Source organism: Leptonychotes weddellii, chromosome 7 (genome assembly GCF_054177405.1).
Source record: "Leptonychotes weddellii isolate Sample4059 chromosome 7, ASM5417740v2, whole genome shotgun sequence".
Classification (NCBI taxonomy): domain Eukaryota; kingdom Metazoa; phylum Chordata; class Mammalia; order Carnivora; family Phocidae; genus Leptonychotes; species Leptonychotes weddellii.
The window spans coordinates 133,183,493-133,203,203 of NC_138375.1; the positions used below are offsets into that span (position 1 = coordinate 133,183,493).

The 19,711-nt window shown below is 59.6% G+C and overlaps 1 protein-coding gene across 1 annotated transcript in view; it reads left to right on the forward strand.

Annotated features, from left to right (window-relative positions):
• The window catches only part of ADAMTS2 (ADAM metallopeptidase with thrombospondin type 1 motif 2), a 205,635-nt gene extending 187,320 nt beyond the window's left edge, over positions 1-18,315 (forward strand). The window contains exons 13-19 of the mRNA XM_081825628.1: positions 1,360-1,526; positions 2,939-3,098; positions 4,950-5,082; positions 5,825-6,032; positions 7,586-7,715; positions 8,448-8,537; positions 14,885-18,315. Of these exons, the coding sequence (XP_081681754.1) occupies positions 1,360-1,526; positions 2,939-3,098; positions 4,950-5,082; positions 5,825-6,032; positions 7,586-7,715; positions 8,448-8,537; positions 14,885-15,342 (1,346 nt within the window). The 3' untranslated portion in view covers positions 15,343-18,315. The remainder of the gene's footprint in view (positions 1-1,359; positions 1,527-2,938; positions 3,099-4,949; positions 5,083-5,824; positions 6,033-7,585; positions 7,716-8,447; positions 8,538-14,884) is intronic.
• The last annotated feature ends 1,396 nt before the right edge of the window (positions 18,316-19,711 follow it).

Sequence of the window (19,711 nt, forward strand, 5' to 3'; positions counted from 1 at the left end):
CTACCCCCTCCTCCATCTCAAGGCCAAGGGGGAAGGCTCCCCCCACCCACTGGAAGGCACGCAGGGTTAAACTCAAGAGAGTCTACCTGGAATAGGGCTTTCTGGCATCTCTTGCAAATGTGGATGTTCGTACAACTCTGAGCGACCCTGCCTGCCTGTGGGGCCGTGCCCTCCGAGACTGCCGGGACGCTTCGCAGGCCTTCACCCGTCCTCACCCCCACCCCCTGAAGGCACCTGGGCCCCGCCTCCCGGGTGGTCGTGGGCTGAAGTCCAAAGTGATGCTGGGGGTCACTGGGGAGACCCCGGACGAGTCTCTTCTCCCAATTTGGGCCCCACCTTCCTCCTGGTGCCCTGGAGACCGGACTGGGTCAGGGGCTCCCTAAGTGCCACTGTCTGGCACCCCCACCAACACACAGTGAACACCCCACTCTGTTTAATGCACATTTTTCTGTCTTCCTTGTTTTAAGAGGAAACTTTATACTGCTACCCAAAATGCAAACCAGTACCACTTGCCTTCAGTGGAAGGTAAATGTAAAAGTCGATTCCTGAAGGGAGAGACACTTCTACGTGAACACGTTCCTGCTGCAGGCTCCGGGTCTGAGGCCCTGATCTCTCTGCGTAGGAGGAACCAGGGTTGGTGGCCAGTTGAGGGCCTGCAGGCCCCTGCTGAAGCTTTCTTTGTGGGGTGGACAGAAAACTACAGGAGACTCGTGCAGGGAACGATTTCCTCCTTCTGTGATCCCTGTCTGGGGCCCTCCTAAAATCACCCAGCAGCCCCCCAGTGGCTGCCTTCCACACTGTGGGAAGTGTGGGGCTTCCTGACCAGCTGGTTCTTGGCTCCCAGACACCTGCTTCTCCTGGGGTATTCCCTGTGGCCCATGCCACCCCCTGGTCAAGCCAGGCCTCTGAGGATGTGTGGGGAATGCATGGGCAGCAGGTTGGGGTGAGGAGACCTTGCTTTTCAGTGGGACGTATGCTCACCCCATGGCAGGAAGCCTCACCCCAGCCCTGCACCCCGGTGTCCAGCAGATGCCCAGCACCCAGGAGGCTGGGGCAGGGTGCGGGGGACAGTGGCTCTGAGTAGACTGTAGGGAGGTGACCCTGACAGCGACTGCATGAAGCCCCTGCACCCCCAGGGCCTGTGGGGGCAGATTCAGGAAAGGGCCCACGGCGATCTGGGCCATCACTGGCACGGATGGGCCCCTGGCAGAGGGCAGCCGGGGCAGACAGGGGGATCGGCTCCCCACCGCTCCCCTCACCCGTCCAGACCTGTGGACCCTGCAGGCCTCTCTCCCCAGTGTGCCCAGCTCCTGCCCCTGAGTGATCATGGCCGGGGGGGCTGTCTTCTGCCGTTCTCAGCCGTCAAGAACCTGGAGACAGGCAAGTTCATTTTAAATGAGGAGAATGACGTGGATCCCAATTCCAAATCCTTCATTGCTATGGGTGTGGAGTGGGAGTACCGGGATGAGGACGGCCGGGAGACGCTGCAGACCATGGGCCCCCTTCACGGCACCATCACTGTGCTGGTAAGTGGAGGCAGGGGCCAGGCCTGCCTGGTATGGAGATGGAGGGGGTGCCTCGGGACCCTGGGCCTCCCTGCATCCCTCAGGCCCCTCTTGGAACAGCCCCCCTCGCCTGCCCTTTGGACCAAGGGTGTCCGTCTCTGTCAGACACGGAGCCTCGAGACATGAGACTCTGGGCTCTGCATTGGGCCCCGGGGGACCTCAGTCAAACTCTCCCCTCTAAGGGTTTCAGTTTCCCCCTCCAAATGGCATTCACGGCCACCTTTCATCATGTCTGCTCACATCTGCCATCCCATCCAAGCCTTGCAATGCCCCGGAGTGACCGACAGGGTTCAGGAGGTTAGACTCCCAGACCCAGGTCACACTGGACTTTGTCCCTAAGCAGGGCTAGACCCCAACTCTCCTGCATCCAAGACGCGCTCCTGGTGATGAGAATTCAGAGGGGGCTTGATTTTCTTTTCTTTTTTTTTTCCAAGATTTTATTTTTAAGTAATCTCTACACCCAACGTGGGCCTCGAACTCACGGCCCCGAGATCAAGAGTCACCCGCTCCGCCAACAGAGCCCGCCAGGCGCCCCAGGGGCTTGATTTTCTAATCACTTTTTGAAAAGTTAATTTCAGTTGCATAAGTAAGATGTTTTACTTGGGCCTCTAGCTCCTCGGCTCAGCTCGCCTGTGGGCACTTTTCGCCCCAGGAGTGCCCTCGGCGGCCTGCAAGTGGGGGCGCAGGTGCAGTCGGGCCTCGGCGACTGCCGTTTCCATTCCGGCAAATGCACCTGCTTGCCGAAGCGAGCGTGTAACCCCCGTATCAGTGCTGGCCGTTCCCACGGCCGTTCCCACACACGCGGGCAGAGCAGCGAGAGATCGGAGTCGTCCCCGCAGAGCCGGAGCGGGGGCCGCTCTGCTCCTTGTCCAGTCCTGTCAACCTGTCAAGTGGGGCTGCGCTTTCCACAGTTTTATGCCACCTGAGGGGACGGTTTCGCTCTTTGGGGGGCCCCAAGCAGGGCGCCGAGTGCTGTTGGGTGTTGCTGAGCACACGCATGGGTGGCGTGCCCGGCAGAGCGTGCTTGATGAGCTTCATGGGGCCCAAGTTTCAGTGCAGCGGCCGTGAGGTTGGCGTGAGCGAGTCAGCCACATAAACCAAGGTGGCCTTGAACAGAAACACACGTAAAACAAGGTTATGTAATGACAGTGAAAGTACCCTGACCAGACGTTGGCAGGACCCTAGCCCCATGCTCCCCGGCAAGCCGTGGCGCAGGATCGGCGAATTCAGAGCCTTCCAACACTTTCCAGAACATAATGATGGCACAGAAAGAGAACCGGCCGTACGTGGGCTGGGGCACGTGTTTTCTAACCTGGCTGCCGAGGGCGGGTAGGCAGTGGGGTGGACGCGTTCACGGCCATCTCCGGGCGCAGGTCATCCCACAGGGAGACGCCCGGATCTCGCTGACGTACAAGTACATGATCCACGAGGACTCGCTCAACGTGGACGGCAACAACGTCCTGGAGGACGACTCTGTGGGCTACGAGTGGGCCCTCAAGAAGTGGACTCCCTGCTCCAAGCCCTGCGGTGGAGGTGAGGGGTCTTCTCATAGCCGGAGGGGGCTTCTGGGCAAAGGGCTTCCTGAGCTCATGGTGCCCTGCTGACTGCCTGGCCTGAGGGAGGTGCCCGGCACCAGAAGACTGGCCCCAGGGGCAGGAGGCCGAGGCAGCGACCCGCCTGGTGGGGGGCAGAGGGTGGGCGGGAAGGGGGTGCTCGGGGCAGTGGGCCAAAGGCAGCCAGAAGGGCATGTGGGACGTGGGTGTCAGCAGCATGGGGTTGCATCGGTGTGGGAGGGGAGGGCTGCCTGGTGGGAGGCTGGTGTGAGGATGGCTTGGCTGGATTACCATGGCCTCACGAGGCAGGCCCAGGAGGGACTTGGGCCGTGCTGGAGACCCAGAAAGGGCACCCCCTCTGTGGAGGTCCTTCCCTGTATTCATTCAGAAAGGCCACCCAACCCTCCTGGGGCAGGGCTTCCTGCAGAGGTGTCCCCCCTGCCCTGGACCTCAAAGAGTCCACAGCTGGGTGGGACATACAGATGGACAGGAAGTTTTGGTCACTGCTCCTGGGGGGCTGGACGAGCTAAGAGGCAGGAGCAGGTGTCCAGGACAGACCTCCCTCAGATGCCGTGTGGGGTCTCACACCTAGAGGACAGAGAGGACTTTGCCAAAGTGGAGGAGACCCATCCCGTGGCCCAGGTGGGGGGAGAGCTCCTTCCGCAGGGCTCCCACCTGGGCGGGTGGCACCCCCAACCCTCCCTTGAGCCATCCTGCCCCCCTGGATTCCAGCAGCGTCCTGCTGACTCTCCCTCCTCTCTATCTCTTGGGCCTCTCTGCTGGTCCGTCTTCCTGGTCCTGGCACCATCCTTGCTCCCCAGCTGGCCCTTGTGTGTCCACTGTCACCTCCACTGTGCCTTCTTAAAGGTCCCTTCCTGGCATCCCTTGCCGGTGCCATAGTTTTAGCAGCTCCCTCTACTCTTGCGATAAAGATGAGATTCTCCTCAGGGCTCTGTGGTCTGGGCAGCTTGCTGACCTCTCCCACTGCCTCGGTGCCCCCACCCCTGGCCCACCAGGCCCTGGCCACACTGGCCTCAGCTGCTTTTCCTGGACATGCCGTGCTCCCGCCTCAGGGCCTTTGCACAGGCTGTCTCTGGCCTGGACATGCCGTGCTCCCGCCTCAGGGCCTTTGCACAGGCTGTCTCTGGCCTGGACATGCCGTGCTCCCGCCTCAGGGCCTTTGCACAGGCTGTCTCCTCCCTGGGAGCCACACTACTGCCTCCCCACTACACCAGCGTCCCTCCATTCTCTGCCTTCGAAGACATCTCCAGACACCCAGATTAGATCAGGCTGTCCGTCCACATTGTCTCATGTCTCGCCCACTAGCCTGGGGTTTAGAGACCTTGGAGTTGTTGACATACTGGGCTCCATAATTCTCTAATTTTTGTGGGGGTTGTCCCGTGCATTGTAGGATGTTGAGCAGCATCCCCGGCCTCTACCTGCTAGATGCAAGCGGCAGCCCCCAACCCTGAGCTGTGACAGCTAAGTGTCCCATATATTGCCTGATGTCAAAATCACCCCCAGCTGAGAACAGCTGCCTTAGCCTCTAGTGGGAGGAGCCTTGTAGGCCATGTTTCTGCCCCAGGAAGCCAGCTGAGGGGCCAGGGAACAAGGTGGCCACTCTCCCCGGCCTCCCACCTCACTGGGCCTGGGGTGCTGGGTGGACGTGAGGCTGGTCATCTCCAAGGCCCAGCCCTGGCACACGGCCCCCCCTCCCACCCCATCAGAAGGCTTGGGAGAAAGGGGCTGAAGCTGCCCATGGAGCCGCTTCCCCATGCCCCCCTGGAGGGGCCACACTGCCCCATGAGCCCCCTCGAGCTCTCATCTTCAGGCTCCCAGTTCACCAAGTATGGCTGCCGCCGGAGGCTGGACCACAAGATGGTGCACCGAGACTTCTGTGACGCCCTCACGAAGCCCAAAGCCATCCGTCGGGCTTGCAACCCACAGGAGTGCTCCCAGCCAGTGTGAGTGCCCGGGGCCGCCCAGCTCCCCCAGCCCCAGCCTGGGGTCCCAAGAGACAAGGGAAGGCAGACCCCCGGGGCTCCTGGGGAGGCAGGTGTGGGCTCTAGTCCCTGCGTGGCTCCAGGCCTCGCGTCCCATGCCACGTGGGGTGGGTTCTCTCTCCCTCAGCACATGTCATGGAGTCTGAGACCCCACAGGCTGTGCGGTGCGCCCCCACTTCGCACCTGCTGCACTGAGATAGTCCTGTGCATCTTAGGGGTGAGGACACGTGCTAAAGCCCAGATGGGGAAACTGAGGCTCGGCGGGGACCGGCCTGCTCTGGGTCCTGTGGCAGATGTTCCCCAGGCCGCTCGTTGTGGCAGCAGCAGCCTTGCCCCTCCAGCCCAGGGCTTTGGCAGGGCTGCATTTCGGGGCCCAGTTTCCTTTTGCAGGGCCCTGAACGGGGAGGGGGGTTGGTACGTAGGCCCGTGGGGGCTGAGGGAGTCCACCCGGCCGCCCCGAAGGGTCTGTGACATCAGCAGCCGCCGAGGGGACAGATAGCCAGGGCTCTCCATGCCCCCCACCCCACCCAGGCCCCCCCGCGCTGGAACTGTCACCTGCAGCCTCTCGGACAGAGCCCTGCCAGGTTCTAGGCTGTCTTCATGAGGATAGGGGACGAGAATAGGCTGCCTCTCTCTGCACCCCTGGGCCACAGCCAGGCCAGCCGGCTCTCCAGGGGGCTGACCTGTTGCTCTGCCCCCACAGGTGGGTCACAGGTGAATGGGAGCCTTGCAGCCAGAGCTGCGGGCGGACGGGCACGCAGGCTCGCTCCGTGCGCTGCGTACAGTCCCTGCACAACAACACCACCCGCTCCGTGCACACCAAGCATTGCAACGACGCCCGGCCCGAGGGCCGCCGGGCCTGCAACCGTGAGCTCTGCCCCGGGCGGTGGCGGGCTGGGCCCTGGTCCCAGGTGAGCGGTCCCCCTGGCCCCCTGGCCTCGCGGCCTCAGCCCCCAAAGCCAGCTTGGGCGGGACCGAGGTGGTCAGAGTGTTCGCTGGGTCTGGCTGCAGTTCCCGGCCCCGGCCACATCCTGTGGGTCTCCGGGCACGGGGCGTGCCACACGGTCCCTGCTCTGTTGAGAGACCAGTGGAACGGGTCTTCACTCTGCGGGGCCGAGGCTGCCGTGTGCTACAGGAGCCTGGAGTCGTGGGAGACCCAGTCGTGGCAGAGGGGTGGTCTGGAAGGCCGGCCAAGTTGGCAGGAGGGAACAAGGGCCAGGGAGGGTTTGGACTGGGGCTGGAGAGAATCGTGAGGATGGTCTCAGGAGCCGGAGCGGCAGTCCAGGGCCAGGGCTGAGCTGACATGAGCGCTGACATCCAGCTCACGGGCCTGGAGGGTCGGGGTCCCCAAGACCAGCCTCGGGCTCAGTGATTCACCAGAAAGACTCGCAGGGCTCAGACGTCATCGTACTCACAGTGTATTTCAGCGAAAGCACAGGGTAGAATCAGCACGGGGGGGAAGGCGCATGGCCAAGCCCAGAGGAAGCCGGGCACGAGCTTCCAGGTGTCCCCTCCTGGTGAGGTTCCAGGGGTGCACTTGGTTCTCTCAGCAGGAGCGTGGGACGGTGTGCATGAGATGCTGCCATCCAGGGGAGCCCCCGTGAGCCTGGGTGTCCACGGACTTCTGTGTGTGCCCGACTCTAGTTACCGAAGCTCCAGGCCCCCCCCGGGGGGAGGCAGATGCTCACCGTCAAGCACACTGTTGGTACAAACTAACTGGACAGACTGGTGCAGTGTGACTCGGGGCCTCAGGCATGCAGAAACACTCTCCCCAGACAGAACATTCCAAGCTTGTGGAGAGTGTTTCTGCATGCCTGAGGAGGCATGAGCTTCCCAAATGCCAGTCCTGAAAGCGGGCCTTCCTTGGGGCTCTGTAGGGTTTGAGCAGCCCGGGACTGCTGAGTCCACCCTTTCCTGCTCTATGTAAGGTGAGGACTTGGGAATTCTCCCGGCGGGGCTGGGCCAAGCCGTGAGCCGAGCCAGGCGTGTGGGTGTGATGGCTTTGGGCCCCATGCGGTGAGGCAGAGGGGGCGCCAGGCTGGAGGGGCCAGTAGGAGGCTGGTGGCATAGGGCCTTGGGTGCAGGGGTCCTCTGCCAAAACCTCCTGGGCTCGGTTAGAACTTTTCCAGCGGCCCCCAGCGCACAGCAGGTTCTCCGGGCCCTGGGTAAGCTTCCTTTGGCCAGAGAAAGGAGCTGCTCGTTGAGAACCTGGAAGTTCAGACCCTGTACGTTTGCTCTAACTCGTAGTAACTCAGAGAGATAGGCCTGTGCGTCCCCTCTTCAGAGCCTCAGGAGATTGAGGTGGCCGCCCGAGGCTGGGCAAGGCAGCCCCGGCCTCTGGCACGTACTCTGCCCTCTGCCCCTCACCACCTTCCACGTGTTATCGGGTCACGTGCGTGGGGAGCTCTTTCGGGCCCGGCTGACCACGGGAGGCCGGCCCCGACTGGTGACTCTCCACCTGCAGTGCTCGGTGACCTGTGGAAACGGCACCCAGGAGCGGCCCGTGCTCTGCCGAACCGCGGATGACAGCTTCGGGATCTGCCGGGAGGAGAGGCCCGAGACGGCCAGGATCTGCAGGCTGGGCTCCTGTCCCCGTAAGCCCTCTGCGGCCCCCAGTCCCCAGCCCCCAGTGTACAGCGGGCCCAGGGTGAGGTGGGCTGGTTTGGACTCAGCATCTGTGACCTGGAAGGAGACGCTGAGGGCTGGGACCTTTCCCTGGTGGGAAATGGAGGGAACTCAGCCCTGACCGCCTTCCTGGCCCCTCCCCGGTGGTCTGGGAGACAGAAGCAGGTTCACGGTGACTGCGTGGCGGGGCTCCGCCAGATGGGGTGTCCAGGTCCGTACAAGCAGGGGGTGTCTGTGCGAGTCGGGGGTACCCATGCGAGGAGGGGGTGCCTAGTGCCCTCTGAGGAGAACAACCAGCGCACCGTCTGCACACAGACACCTTTTGGTCCCAGAGAAAGCTCACGATGTGGACCCCACTGTGAATCCCATCTCCAAAGGAGGGCGTTCAGGGAGATCAGATGTGCCCACCCAGCCGGGCAGGGGGACAGAGCCAGAATTCACTTGCTCCCCACGTTCCTGGGGAGCAGGCAGGGTGGGGTGCTGGGTAGTGAGTAGCTGAGACGCAGGAGGCGTGGTGGGCGGTCGGGGAGAGGCCGGAGGTGGGCTTGGCCTGGGCCGCCGGGGCCCCTCTGGTCTGAGGGTTCTCGAGCACCACACCGGGGGGTCGGGGCCCTCCTTCTGGCCCCGAATGCTTGGGGCGGGCGGTGGGTGCCGGCCCAGTGTGGGGCCTCAGCCACCACAGCCCTTCCTCTCCCCTCTAGGAAACATCTCCGATCCTTCCAAGAAGAGCTACGTGGTTCAGTGGCTGTCCCGACCGGACCCCGACTCACCAGTCCAGAAGACCTCGTCAAGTAACCGGCCCGTTTATAACTCTGCCTCTGCCCTCCAGTGCATGCCCTGCGCCCTGTGGAGCTTGCCGTGGGCTCCCCTCCTCTCTTTCTATGGAAAACTTCCCTGACTCTTCCTGAGCGCTCTTTCGGTTGAATCTGATTTCTCCCGGGCCTCTGTGCTCGGCCGTCTCCTTTGGAGCTGCCCCGGCTGCCTGGCCGGGAGGGCCCGCCTCGCTGAGGCGTGGCCCTGGGCACTGGCCTCTGGTGGGGGGCCGGGACCTGGTTGGTGATGGCGTGTGAAGGGGCAAAGATCTGTCTGGGTGCTGGAGGGGCCGGAGGCCAGAGTGCACATGTGACCACTTGGTGACCACCTCTCGGGGCCACATCCCTCCAAGCTGGAGCTGCAGGTCGGAAGTCAAGGGGGAAACCCGCCGGTCCCCTTTCGGACGCCGCCCACCCGCGAGGCGAGGCCAGAGGGGGTCTGGGGTGCAGAGTTGTGCTGCCGCCCCGAGATTCCAGGGGTGCATGGGGGCTCCCCGGCCGCCCCTCCTGTCGCTGCTGCTGCTGACCCTGTGCTCAGTGTGTCCTCCTGACTCGTGCGACTGTGGCCTGCTTCCTGTGGCCTTTGCGTCCAACTCCCACAGCCCTTGGCCTCCGTGCCCCGTCCCCTCGGGGGGGTTGGGTCACACGGAGGCGGCAGGGGACGTGTCCCTCCAGTGGGACGTGGGGACACACCACCACTTCACTCTGTGTCCATTAGCTGCAATGGCCTTCTGTCATCGTGCGCACGTGACCCCATCCGTAGAGGTGAGAGAGAGAGAGAGAGAGAGACTGATGTGGATGCGGCCACCTCCCAGTGTGGACAACTACAGAATTACCTCAATTTTTATTGCTTTTTTTGCTTAGATAAAACTATGTAGAAAATGCCTTAAAGTTGAAAGGTAACAGAACTGGCTGCGAACTCCAGCCTCAGAGCGGGGTTGTGCCCCAGGTAGGAGGCGGGCGGCGTCGGCCCAGGGGGCGCCCCCGGCGTGCACGCTCCAGCCCGCTCTGCTCTGGGGACAGCAGACCCCCTCCGAGGCCGTGCAGCCAGTCGGCGCTGACTGTTTGCTGAGCCCCCCGCCCCGCCGCGCCCCGCCCCGCCCCCTGCTACCCGCTCGGGCTGCCTCCTCCCCGGCTCTGACTACTGTTATGTAAATACTCGGTGTGTAACGCGTACTTCTCCGACTGTTAACTTCCGACTCCGACTAGGCCGCGCGAGCGACTCTGCCCCGGGAAGGGCCGGTGCGGTCCTGGGCATCGTGCTCTCTGTCTATATGCACTTTGGTTTATCAGGGATATTTTGTTAGTGTTTTGTATGTATCCAATGACGTAACCTAGGTTCCATTGTCGTCGCTTTTCCGGTTTTTTTAATGAGACAACGTTAGTGTGTGCCAAAGTGACCGTGGAAATGACCTTTTCTCCTCACTAGCGATGGAAAGACTTCCTGTCATGCATCCCACAAATAAAGTCAATAAAAGTTCCGTGAAACTGGGTGCTCGGGTGCGGCCCGCGGCTGGCTCCTTCTCTTCACCTCCGCGGCCGGTGGCGCTGCGGGGACCCTTCTGTCAGATTAGTGCCTGGGTTTCTGCTTCGAAGGCCTGCCGCCCCCCACGCCCCCGCCCCCCTGCCCAGTGTGGCTATGCAGGCCCCTCCCCCACTGCGGGACGTACCCCCCCCCCCCAGGCATTGTTCAGAATGGGACATCAGCGCGGGGAGACACTCCCCCGTGACTTTGACTTTCGATTCCTTCCTGCTATACGAGCCCCTCGCGGGACCGTCTGGGTTCTCCCCTCACGCATGGAGGCTTCAGCGTCAGGGAAAGGGCCCCGGGGGTGGCTTTCTCCCCGTCTCTGGGATCAGTGGGGTGGGAATGTGGGGTCAGGAGCCCAGACGGTGCTGGTCCAGGTCACCGTGCCCTGAGCCACCATCGGGCCACCGCCCTGGCTGCTGGCACAGCTCTCAGCCTTAGGTGACCTGTTCCGGGAGGGAGAGGTGCCCACCTGGCCCAGGTTGGGGGTCTGGGTCAGGAGAAAGGCATGGCAGCCGTTGCCCTGGCCACCTGGCCTGTGCGTTCACGTGAGCGCGTGCTCATTGGCACCTGCCCGTGTCCCCCGAGGCCTCACCTCAGAAGCCACTGGGCCTGGTGTGTTCCCTCGCCTCGCTGACCAGGACCAGACAGCAGGTCAGGGCCCAACAGGGCCCTCCCGCGGTGGGCTTCTCTCTCCTGCCTTTTCTGTGATCCCGTGCCAGGGAGGAGGGAGATGGTGAGCAAGGACGCCGTGGGGCCACCCAGCGTCACGGAGACAGGCTTCGGGGCACGGGGCCGGGCCCCGGGTGCCTTCCTGCAAGTGTGGGGGCACGGTAGTGTGGCTGGGTTCACCCTGCTCGGAGCTCTGGTCATTGAGGAGACACAGGAGACCCAGACAACTTCCCCTGACAGAGCTGCACCCATGCAGTGTCCCTCCCTGGAAGGATCAGAAGGAGCCCCCGCTGAAGGGGCTCCCGACACCCGGGGACAGCCAGGGAGCCCCAGGCCGCGGGCCAACGGGGGTCCCGTGCTTCCTTACCCTGTGGCCCAACCTTGGGATGGTGAAATGCTGCGTGGGGCTCGACTGGGAAAAGAGAACCGGGTTCGCCCCTTCCCGCCTTTCCCGAAGCGTGGTGGGAGACGGGGAGGCTTCAGGTGGTGCATAAACATGGCCTGAGCTCCCCCCAGCAGTCCCTTCCTAGTTCCCTGTCCCCTTCGTGGCACCTGGAGGGGAGGCCTCACTGGGCAGGGGTGTGGCCATCTCCCTCACGCTCGCTGGTTTCTCTGCGGCTTGGAGCTCTGCGGGCGGGGCTGTCTCCCTGGAGTTTGAGGGATTAAGCGTCGACTTAAAATGTGTCTTTGCGTTCCCGGTTAGGGTTGCCTTTATTGACTGCCACCCCTTTCCTATGAATGCTGGTAGTGTAAAGTTTTCTTCTAAAATAAATCTTAAGTTAAAAAAAAAAGTTCCTTTAAAGGAGGAAACTAGTGGGCAAAAGAGACCACAGGTGGTGTTTGGCTGGAGCCAAGATGGTGGGAAGCGCTCACGAACGGCTTCAGTTGATGAGAATGGTTTGCTGTCAGTGGTTTGTTGCTTGCTGGAAGGGAGTAGGTCTTGCTAGGTCATTGCTCCCGGGAACGGCTGAAGGGCAAGTATTAGGAAGGCGGAATTTTTCTCTGGGTGTAGGGACCCTCCGCCAGCCGCTGCCTCCGGACACGTCGTGGGCCCCTTGGTGGTAGCCCTTCCTCTCGGAAGGCTCTCTGCTCGGCGCTAAAACTCAAAAACACGCAGCCTTAAGAGTGGTCAGGAATGATGATTTCGAAATTTGCCTCGGCTGGTAATACCGTAGCCAGGCTCTTGGCCCGTGACTGCCTTAATTCTTTCTTCATTCCTTCATTCTCACTTTTAAAAAACGTAGATGATACATGGACTATTCCTCCCGACTCGCCCATGTATTCACGGACATGTGTCGGGTGCTTTCTATGTCAGGCTCGGCGCCCGGGCACCCAACCACAGGTCCCCAAGCTTTCTGCAAAGGGCCAGTTAAATCTTCTTTTCGAAACCAGGTGGAGGTGCAGACTCGGCCCACGGGCGCCGTCGGGTGACCCCTGCCCTCTACCAATGGGATGCCTGGCTCCCAGGGTCCCAGCCCGGGGGAGAGGAGTGAGGGAGAGGTTTGCCGGCAGTCTTGGTATTTGTGTGAAGGAGAAGGCACAGGTGGTGGGAGGTCGCTGCTCTGTAGCTGGGGTGGCCCCGCTGCCCTCAGCACCAGCAGCCCAGGCTCCATCCTTGTCTTGTCGAGGCCTCAGTGGTTTTCACACGGCTCGCCTGGAGGCTGCCAGAAAGGGAGAAGGGCCAGGGAGTGGGAAAGGGAGCAGTGGGGCTCTGAGCACCCCGAGCTTCAAACAAGACCATTCCACCTGGTCTGTAGGTCAGACAACTATCTGACAATTAAGTGTGAACTTGCCAACTGGGATAGAGTGCTGGGAACGGGAGGGCCTCCCAAGGGAGGGTAGGCGATGCTTGCCTGAAGATGTGTTTCAGCTGAGCCTAGAGGAGGAGAGGAGAGCAACTGAAGGAAGACAGAAGAAGTGGGCATGGTATGTGCAAAGGCCCTGGGGCCAGAGGGAGCACAGGATAAAGTAGGGGGTCTAAGGCCAGACGGAGTGAAGCTAGAGAGGTTAAGGGGGACAGGTCCTCACCCTGCAAACAACGAGGGGCAGTGCAGGGGCTTCAATCAAGACAGTGACATGGTCACATCTTCAGTTGAAAAACAGCATTCTGACTGGAGCAGGATAGTGGACAAGAAAGAGAAATAATTGAGATAGGCAAGCAGAAGGGAGGCTCTTAGCACGGTGCAGACAAGAGGCAAAGCAGTTGACCCCACGCAGGTGGGAGAGAGGGAACACAGACATACCCGAGAGCATCTAGGAGGAGATACTGACAGACTGGGGGTGAATGGATGGGGGGGCGCCTGGGATTTGGCTTGTGCGCTGGAGAGCCCCTTCTCCGAGACAGGTGGTCCATCAGAGGCCCTGGGCTTGCACCGGACGTGCAGAGTCTCAGGCACGCTGGGGCCCACGGGGGTCAGGGGCCTGTCTAGTAGGCAGTTGTGTCCGAGAGGCTGAAGCTCCAGGGGCTTGGGGTGGGTGTCCAACCAAGGGCTCCACCAGCCTGGAGGGGCAGACGACAGGCTGGAGCAGTGGGCAGGCGGCGGGCACCGTCAGAACCTCCTGAACAGAGGGGACCTGCTGTCTGTAGCTGCGGGAAGTTTCTGTGGGCCAGCAGAGCTGCAGGCGAGGATGTGGCCCGCGGCCCCTGTTGGCAGACAGCGTAACTGCGTCAGACGTGGCTTCCACCCCGGCTGCCCCTTCCTTCCCACCTGAATCCTTCCTGCCCTTCAGGAGAAGAGGAGGTCACGGAGGGGGAGGGAGGGGATGCTGGCTGGGACAGCAGAGGGTAGCTGAGCGAGACACAGTAGGTGGTGGGGGTCCACTGAGACGGGTGATGGGGACTTTACAAGGGGTCTGGTGTCCCCCGCTGTGCTGTCACATGACTTACTCTTTCCTGTCGAGTGAGTTCTTGTAAGTCCTCTCAATTTTCGTGTTGTGTGTGGGATGAGGTGGTGGAGGGCAGGGAAGAGGGTGGGACCTCGGCAAGAAGACAGTGAAGGGGAGTAAGGACAAGAACAAGACAGGGTTGTGTGGGTGGGACTGTAGTTGACCTTGACCCACACAGGTCCGAACCGCACCGGCCCAGTCCCATGGGGGACTCTTTCGATAGATACAGCACGGTGCTCCCTTACGATTTTCCTAATAGCATTTTCTCTTCTCTAGCTTACTTTATTGTAAGAATACAGTGTATAATACGCTCACCATACAGAATCGGTGGTAACCGACCGTTCACGGGATTGGTAAGGCTTCCCGGCAAAGTAGACTATTAGTAGTTAAGTCTGGGGGGAGTCAAAAGTTAGATGTGGATTTTCAACGGCGCGGGGGCTTGGCGCCCCTCACACCCGTGGAGTTCAAGGGTCCCCTTTGATGCAGCTGCAGACAGAGCTGGAGCTGGGCCCGGAGGAGGGCAGCTGTGCGGGCAGAGACACCGGCCTCTCCGGGGGCCATGCAGGCTAGACCGCGGGCGGCCAGCTTCTTGGACGGGAAGGACCGGGGAGGAGCGTGAGCCTCTGTGAAGGCACCAGGTTAGGGAGCAGTCTGTGGGGGGCTGGGCAGGAGCTCAGTGTGGTGGGCTGTGCGGTAAGTGGGGCAAGGGAAAGCAAGCCCAGAGAAGTTCGGGTGAGGATGGGAACGTACCGTGGGGGCACGCGGTGTCACCACCACCAAGGCTCTGGCATGGGTTCTATCAGGTTGTAGGAATCGGTTTCTTCAGGTTCAGTTTGTCATCATTACTGCTTATAGGTTATTATAGGGCCAAAGTCCATCACAGGATTTCATGGGGGTTACCACTGGGACATCAAGTAGGAATCGGACGAAGTCCCATTCTTTAAGACGAGCTGGGATCACTCCCTAAGAACAGACACGCCTCATGTCTGTCTCAGACTTTGAGAGATACAGAAAACCCTGGGGGCCTGCCTGGAGGCGGGGAGCATTGCTCACAGCTTGTGTGGCAGCTCCGTGCTCCGGGGCTGCTCTGACGTCAGAACCACACAGACTTTCCCACGTGAGCTCGTTTTGCCGCTCTGCCGTCTCTGGGCTCTTCCACACGCCTCCTCCTGCTTCCTGTGGGGGAACCAGGCCCCCCTTACCCTGTCCTTTGGTTATTTGTCCCACTTTTCTCTTTCAGAGGGCCGCTGCCAGGGTGACAAGTCAATGTTCTGTAGGATGGAAGTCTTGTCTCGCTATTGCTCCATCCCAGGCTACCAGAAGCTGTGCTGCAAGTCTTGTAACCTGCACGACAACCTCACTGAGGTGGACGACGGGGCCGAGCCGCCACCCGGGAAGCTCAACGACATTGAAGAGCTCATGCCCACCCTCCTGGTGCCCACCCTCGTCATGGAGGTGCAGCCTGCGCCAGGCACGCCCCCGCGGGCGCCCCTCAATGCCTCCAGCACCAACAGCACCGAGGACCACCCAGACACCAACGCTGTCGACGTGCCCTACAAAATCAGCAGCCTGGACGAGGAGGTCCAGCCGCCCAACCTGATCCCGCGACGACCGAGCCTGTACGAAAAGACCAGAAACCAGAGAATCCAAGAGCTCATTGATGAGATGAGGAAGAAAGAGATGCTCGGGAAGTTCTAATAAAATGGAAAGATAGCATCCATAGCATTTTTTTTCCCCTTGCTTATAGATATATTCCATGGGATGGCAAATCGTGGAGATGAAGGAAAAAATTCTGATTCCAAAAGGGTTTTGAGAAAACAGAGAGGGAGAGTGACATAAACATCTATGCATATGGTTGTGAGCATGTGGCAGCCAGCTTCACACGTGTGTTTGTGCCCCAGCTCTGGAATGTTCTAAGTCTCATGCTGGGGCCGGGTGGAGGGTGGAGAGGAATATAGAGGTTCTGCGAGTGCCATCAGTGGGCGGGGGGGGCAGGAGGCTAACTCAGAGAGAGGAGACACGTGTCCCTGAGTTCCTGAGCAGTGATTGGCCATCTTCCTTTCCTTGGCCGTGACCACCCTTCTGGAGCCGCGGGACGTTTCCTACCTGTCTCCAGACTGAGGCTCGAGCCCCATGGGCACTCCTAGGAGAAACAGTGATTTATTTGCTAATCGACCCATCACTAAGATGCGCACGATGGAGGCCGTGAACTTGAATGCCAATGACTCCAAGGGCCAGGCAGGTGGTGAGGATGAGCGTGGCCGCCCGCTGGGGACCGCGACCGACCTGAGAGGCACACCGTGCTAGAGCTGCTTGCGGGCTCTGGCCGTTGCTGCCTCTGGGGGGGCCGGCCCCTGCTGCCAGATAATGTGCTTTCAGTAGCAGTCTAGCTTTGCCTGCGACAATCCTCAATCCTTAAACTTCAACTCAGAATGTCGGGGGGTCTGGAAGGTCTGTTAGGGTCTAGAACCCCCAGGCTGCAGCCTCTGGTCTCCAGGCCTGGCCGGATGCAGCCTCTCGGAGGAAGGACTTCAGAAAAGCCACCTGGCCCATTGGGTGCTCATGCCTGGTGTTCGACTCAGCCCAGACTGAGCTGTGAAGCTGTCGCTCCTTCCCGGGAAGGTGCTGGGACTTGATAGATCTAGACAGTGGGCCACGTTTCCTCCAGGAGGAGACAGAGGGGTGCACTCCAGGCTCTCCCAGGCCTCTCTTGTCTCCGTGAGCCTTGGCCCGTGTGCAAGGCCCGTGACTCTCCCCGTGGGGTGGGAGGGGGTGCCGTCACCATGGTGGCCGTGCTTGGGGTTCTGAGATGGGGCTCTGCAAGCTCGGGCTGCCTCCTGGAGACCAGCTTTGCTTGTGGGGGTGGCCTTGCCCTGTCTAGCCCTGGGGAGCCCCCTTCCGTGCCTTGGAAGTCCCAGCAGGGAGCTGTGAGATCTGGCCTCCAGTGGGAAGCACAAGGTGGGAGGTGGGGAGAACCTGCTTTATCTTTGGCCGTTCCCAAACTTCTACAACTTCTGTTTTCGGCAGAATGGTGCTTTATGAGCAAGATGTGAATGAGAGAGAAACAGGAAGGGAGTGGGCATGGACGGGAGGACGGCGGCTAATTTTTACCCCTCCCTGCATGGATATTTTGTGAACACGTAGCCTCAACTTCCCCAAGTTACAAGACCCAGGGGCACTTTAGCTGCTTAGCTGGGCCTGGCCTCACACATAATTCTTAAGCTTTCTGTGTCTAGGAAAGTTCTAGAGCCTTTGTATTCTCACCAGTCATAGATTTTAGAGAGCTCTTTCCGGTTTAACTCCCCATTCTGTGGATGGGAACACTGAGGTTCAGGATAATACCATGATGGCTACTTTATACTGAGTTGGAGGTGCTAAGCAGGTTTGTCTGATCCGTGCATGAGTGTGGGTGTGTGTCTGTGTGTGATCTAAGGGACAAAGTGAGGGTGTAGGAACCAGAGAAAACGCTATCTGGGATAGCGTTCCCACTGGGTGATAACTAGCTTCCTGTCACCCCCGCCTGGCCTGGCGGCCTCCCTCCCCTCTGCCATCACATCCCCCACATACTCATGCATGTCCTGGTGTCTCAACGGAGCTTGCTTGCTCTTAAGAAGCAAACTGGAGGATACTATCTCTCATAGTATCACTTCTTTTAACAGATGTGGTCTACAGCACTTTTGCAATTCTGTCTCTCTCTGATCAGGAAATGGATGCCTCGCCTTTCCCTACTGGTTGAACCCATGGTGCTATTCACGGGCTGAAGGACTGGGCAGTTCTTGCTTGGGTCTACCCTGGAATAAAAGGGCGCTCAGGGTGACTGACCCTACCCAGAGAGTATTACTCAGTTTACCCAGCCTGGGGGGCCTCAGGATGGAAACACTCCATCCCCAGATCCCAGCGAAGCAGGGCTGCTTGTCTTGGGGGCTGGAAGGCTTCAGGGAGAAGCCCCAGGTGGGACATACCCAGGGTTACCTGTCTTCTTCTGGAAGGAGAGAGATGCCGTCTGGGAACTGTAGGCCAGCATGGCCACCGTCCCATAGATCATACTCAGTGCCTGGGGCCATATAGCCACAGAGCTCTCTAGAACCCGATGGTCCTCGGAGGTCTCTCTGTCTAAGGAACACAGGGTTTACCAGACTCTGAGGGACTGCTAATCCCCACTGAGCTCGGGACCGGTGGGAGAGCCAACTTAGCAACAGTCCTGGGCTTCCAGAGCTTCCGTGTCTGGAGGCCCCTGCAGCTGGAGGCCAAGGAGGTTTTCTAGCTGAGGTTCTGGAGCACCATTGTCGAGACTCAGAGCTCTCTGTTTGCGGCTTCAGAAAATTGTGTTTGTGGGGACACTCCTGCTGGGGTTGGGGACCTGGCTCTCTGATCTCCTTTTGGAAAACCCATGGAATTTCCCGTATAACCCTTCTGTTTGTATTTTAAGGTTGTTTGTTTGTTTGGCGTCTATAAATGGTGCTCAGCAGCATTCCTTCGAGATGAAGCCTGAGGACTCTGTACCCCCAAATGCCAGGCAGCCGCCACAGGAATCATCATGGTGCTGAACTCAAATCACATCATTTTATCTCACTGATCACAGCCATCGACACATTTGTTTTCTGTATAGAAAATTTGGCTTCCTGATTTTATAACTTATTAAAGTCAAAATGTCTGTGTTTTTGCACATCATGCCTGTGTTTGTGTGTTACCTTGAGCATGCCACCCCCATCCTCAGCCTGAACTGGGCCAGGGGGAAGGATGTGCTGCCCTTGCGAGGCCACGGGGTGGGCGCGGGCTGCACCAGGGGCACCGAGCCACGGCTGCTAAGTCGGGACCCTGTGAAAGGCCAGGGGCACCCAGAAGCTCGGGTCCCTCTCCCAGATCCCCTATCCAGGAGGCACCACTTAGCCCGTAGCTTCCAAGTTAACCTTTAGTTCCAGGAGAAGATGAAGAATCCCCTGACTCCAACTCCTCCTCTCCTATAATTAGGGTTCCGAGAAAACTCACTAGATGCTGAATTAAATCTGAATTTCAGAGAAACAACAAATAACGTTTTAGTATAAAATTGGGACACACTTGGGGTGCCTACGTGGCTCAGTCATTGAGCATCCGACTCTTGATTTCAGCTGAGGTCACGATCTCAAGGTCGGGGGATGGAGCCCTGTGTGGGGCTCCATGCTGGGCGTGGAGCCTGCTTGAGTTTCTCTCTCTCTGCCTCTCACTACCACTCACTCTCACTCTCTCTCTCTCTTAAAAAAAAAATTGGGGACACACTTATACTAAAAAATTATTTGGTGTTTCTTTGTAGTTCAAATTTAACTGAGAGTCCTAAGTTTTTATTTGCTAAATGTGGTCACCTCCCACCCCCTAATCAGTATTCCACCTTTAAAGACAAGCCCATTCTCTCTGGCCCTCTTTGATATTTGCAGGTGTTGGGGGAGGGAGGGAGGGATGTTGAAAGAAGAGATTTCTCCTAATGCCCCCAGCCACGGAGGAGGCAGGCACACCATGTGTGCACAGTGCTGGGGAGAGGGGGCAATCCTACAAATTCGTCCTCAGGTTGGAGGTGGCTCTGGAATGCATAGGATTTCTCATCCTGTTCTTCATTGTAACTTGTGTTGACTCCATTGTTACGGGCAGTTGGTCCTTTATAACAGGGGAGAGGAATGTGGGATGGGTGTGAGTGTGTGTATCAGGAGTGGGGGCAAAGCGGAGTTGGGTGGGCAGAACTGACTGAACCTAGGTATTTGCAAAGGTATAGGATAGGCAGGCAAGGAAGGGCCCATCTGTGCTTTCTGAAGGATGCTGATTAATGCTTAGGAGGGGCAAATGCTCACATTACAGAGGTATTGGCCCCCACTCCTTCCTCTGCGCCCCACGTCAGCTCCTGACTCCCAGGCACTGAGCAGCCATGCACGGTCATAGTCGATGGCTTATGCCCTACTGTGCATCCTTAGCCCAGGGGAACACAATACACCCCCACTGAGAAGCCATGTGGCCAGTATCCTCTGCACTTCATGCCACACTGCTTCTTCACTGCCCTGAAGTTAGATGCTCCCATGATTTTATATCCAAATATTCATAT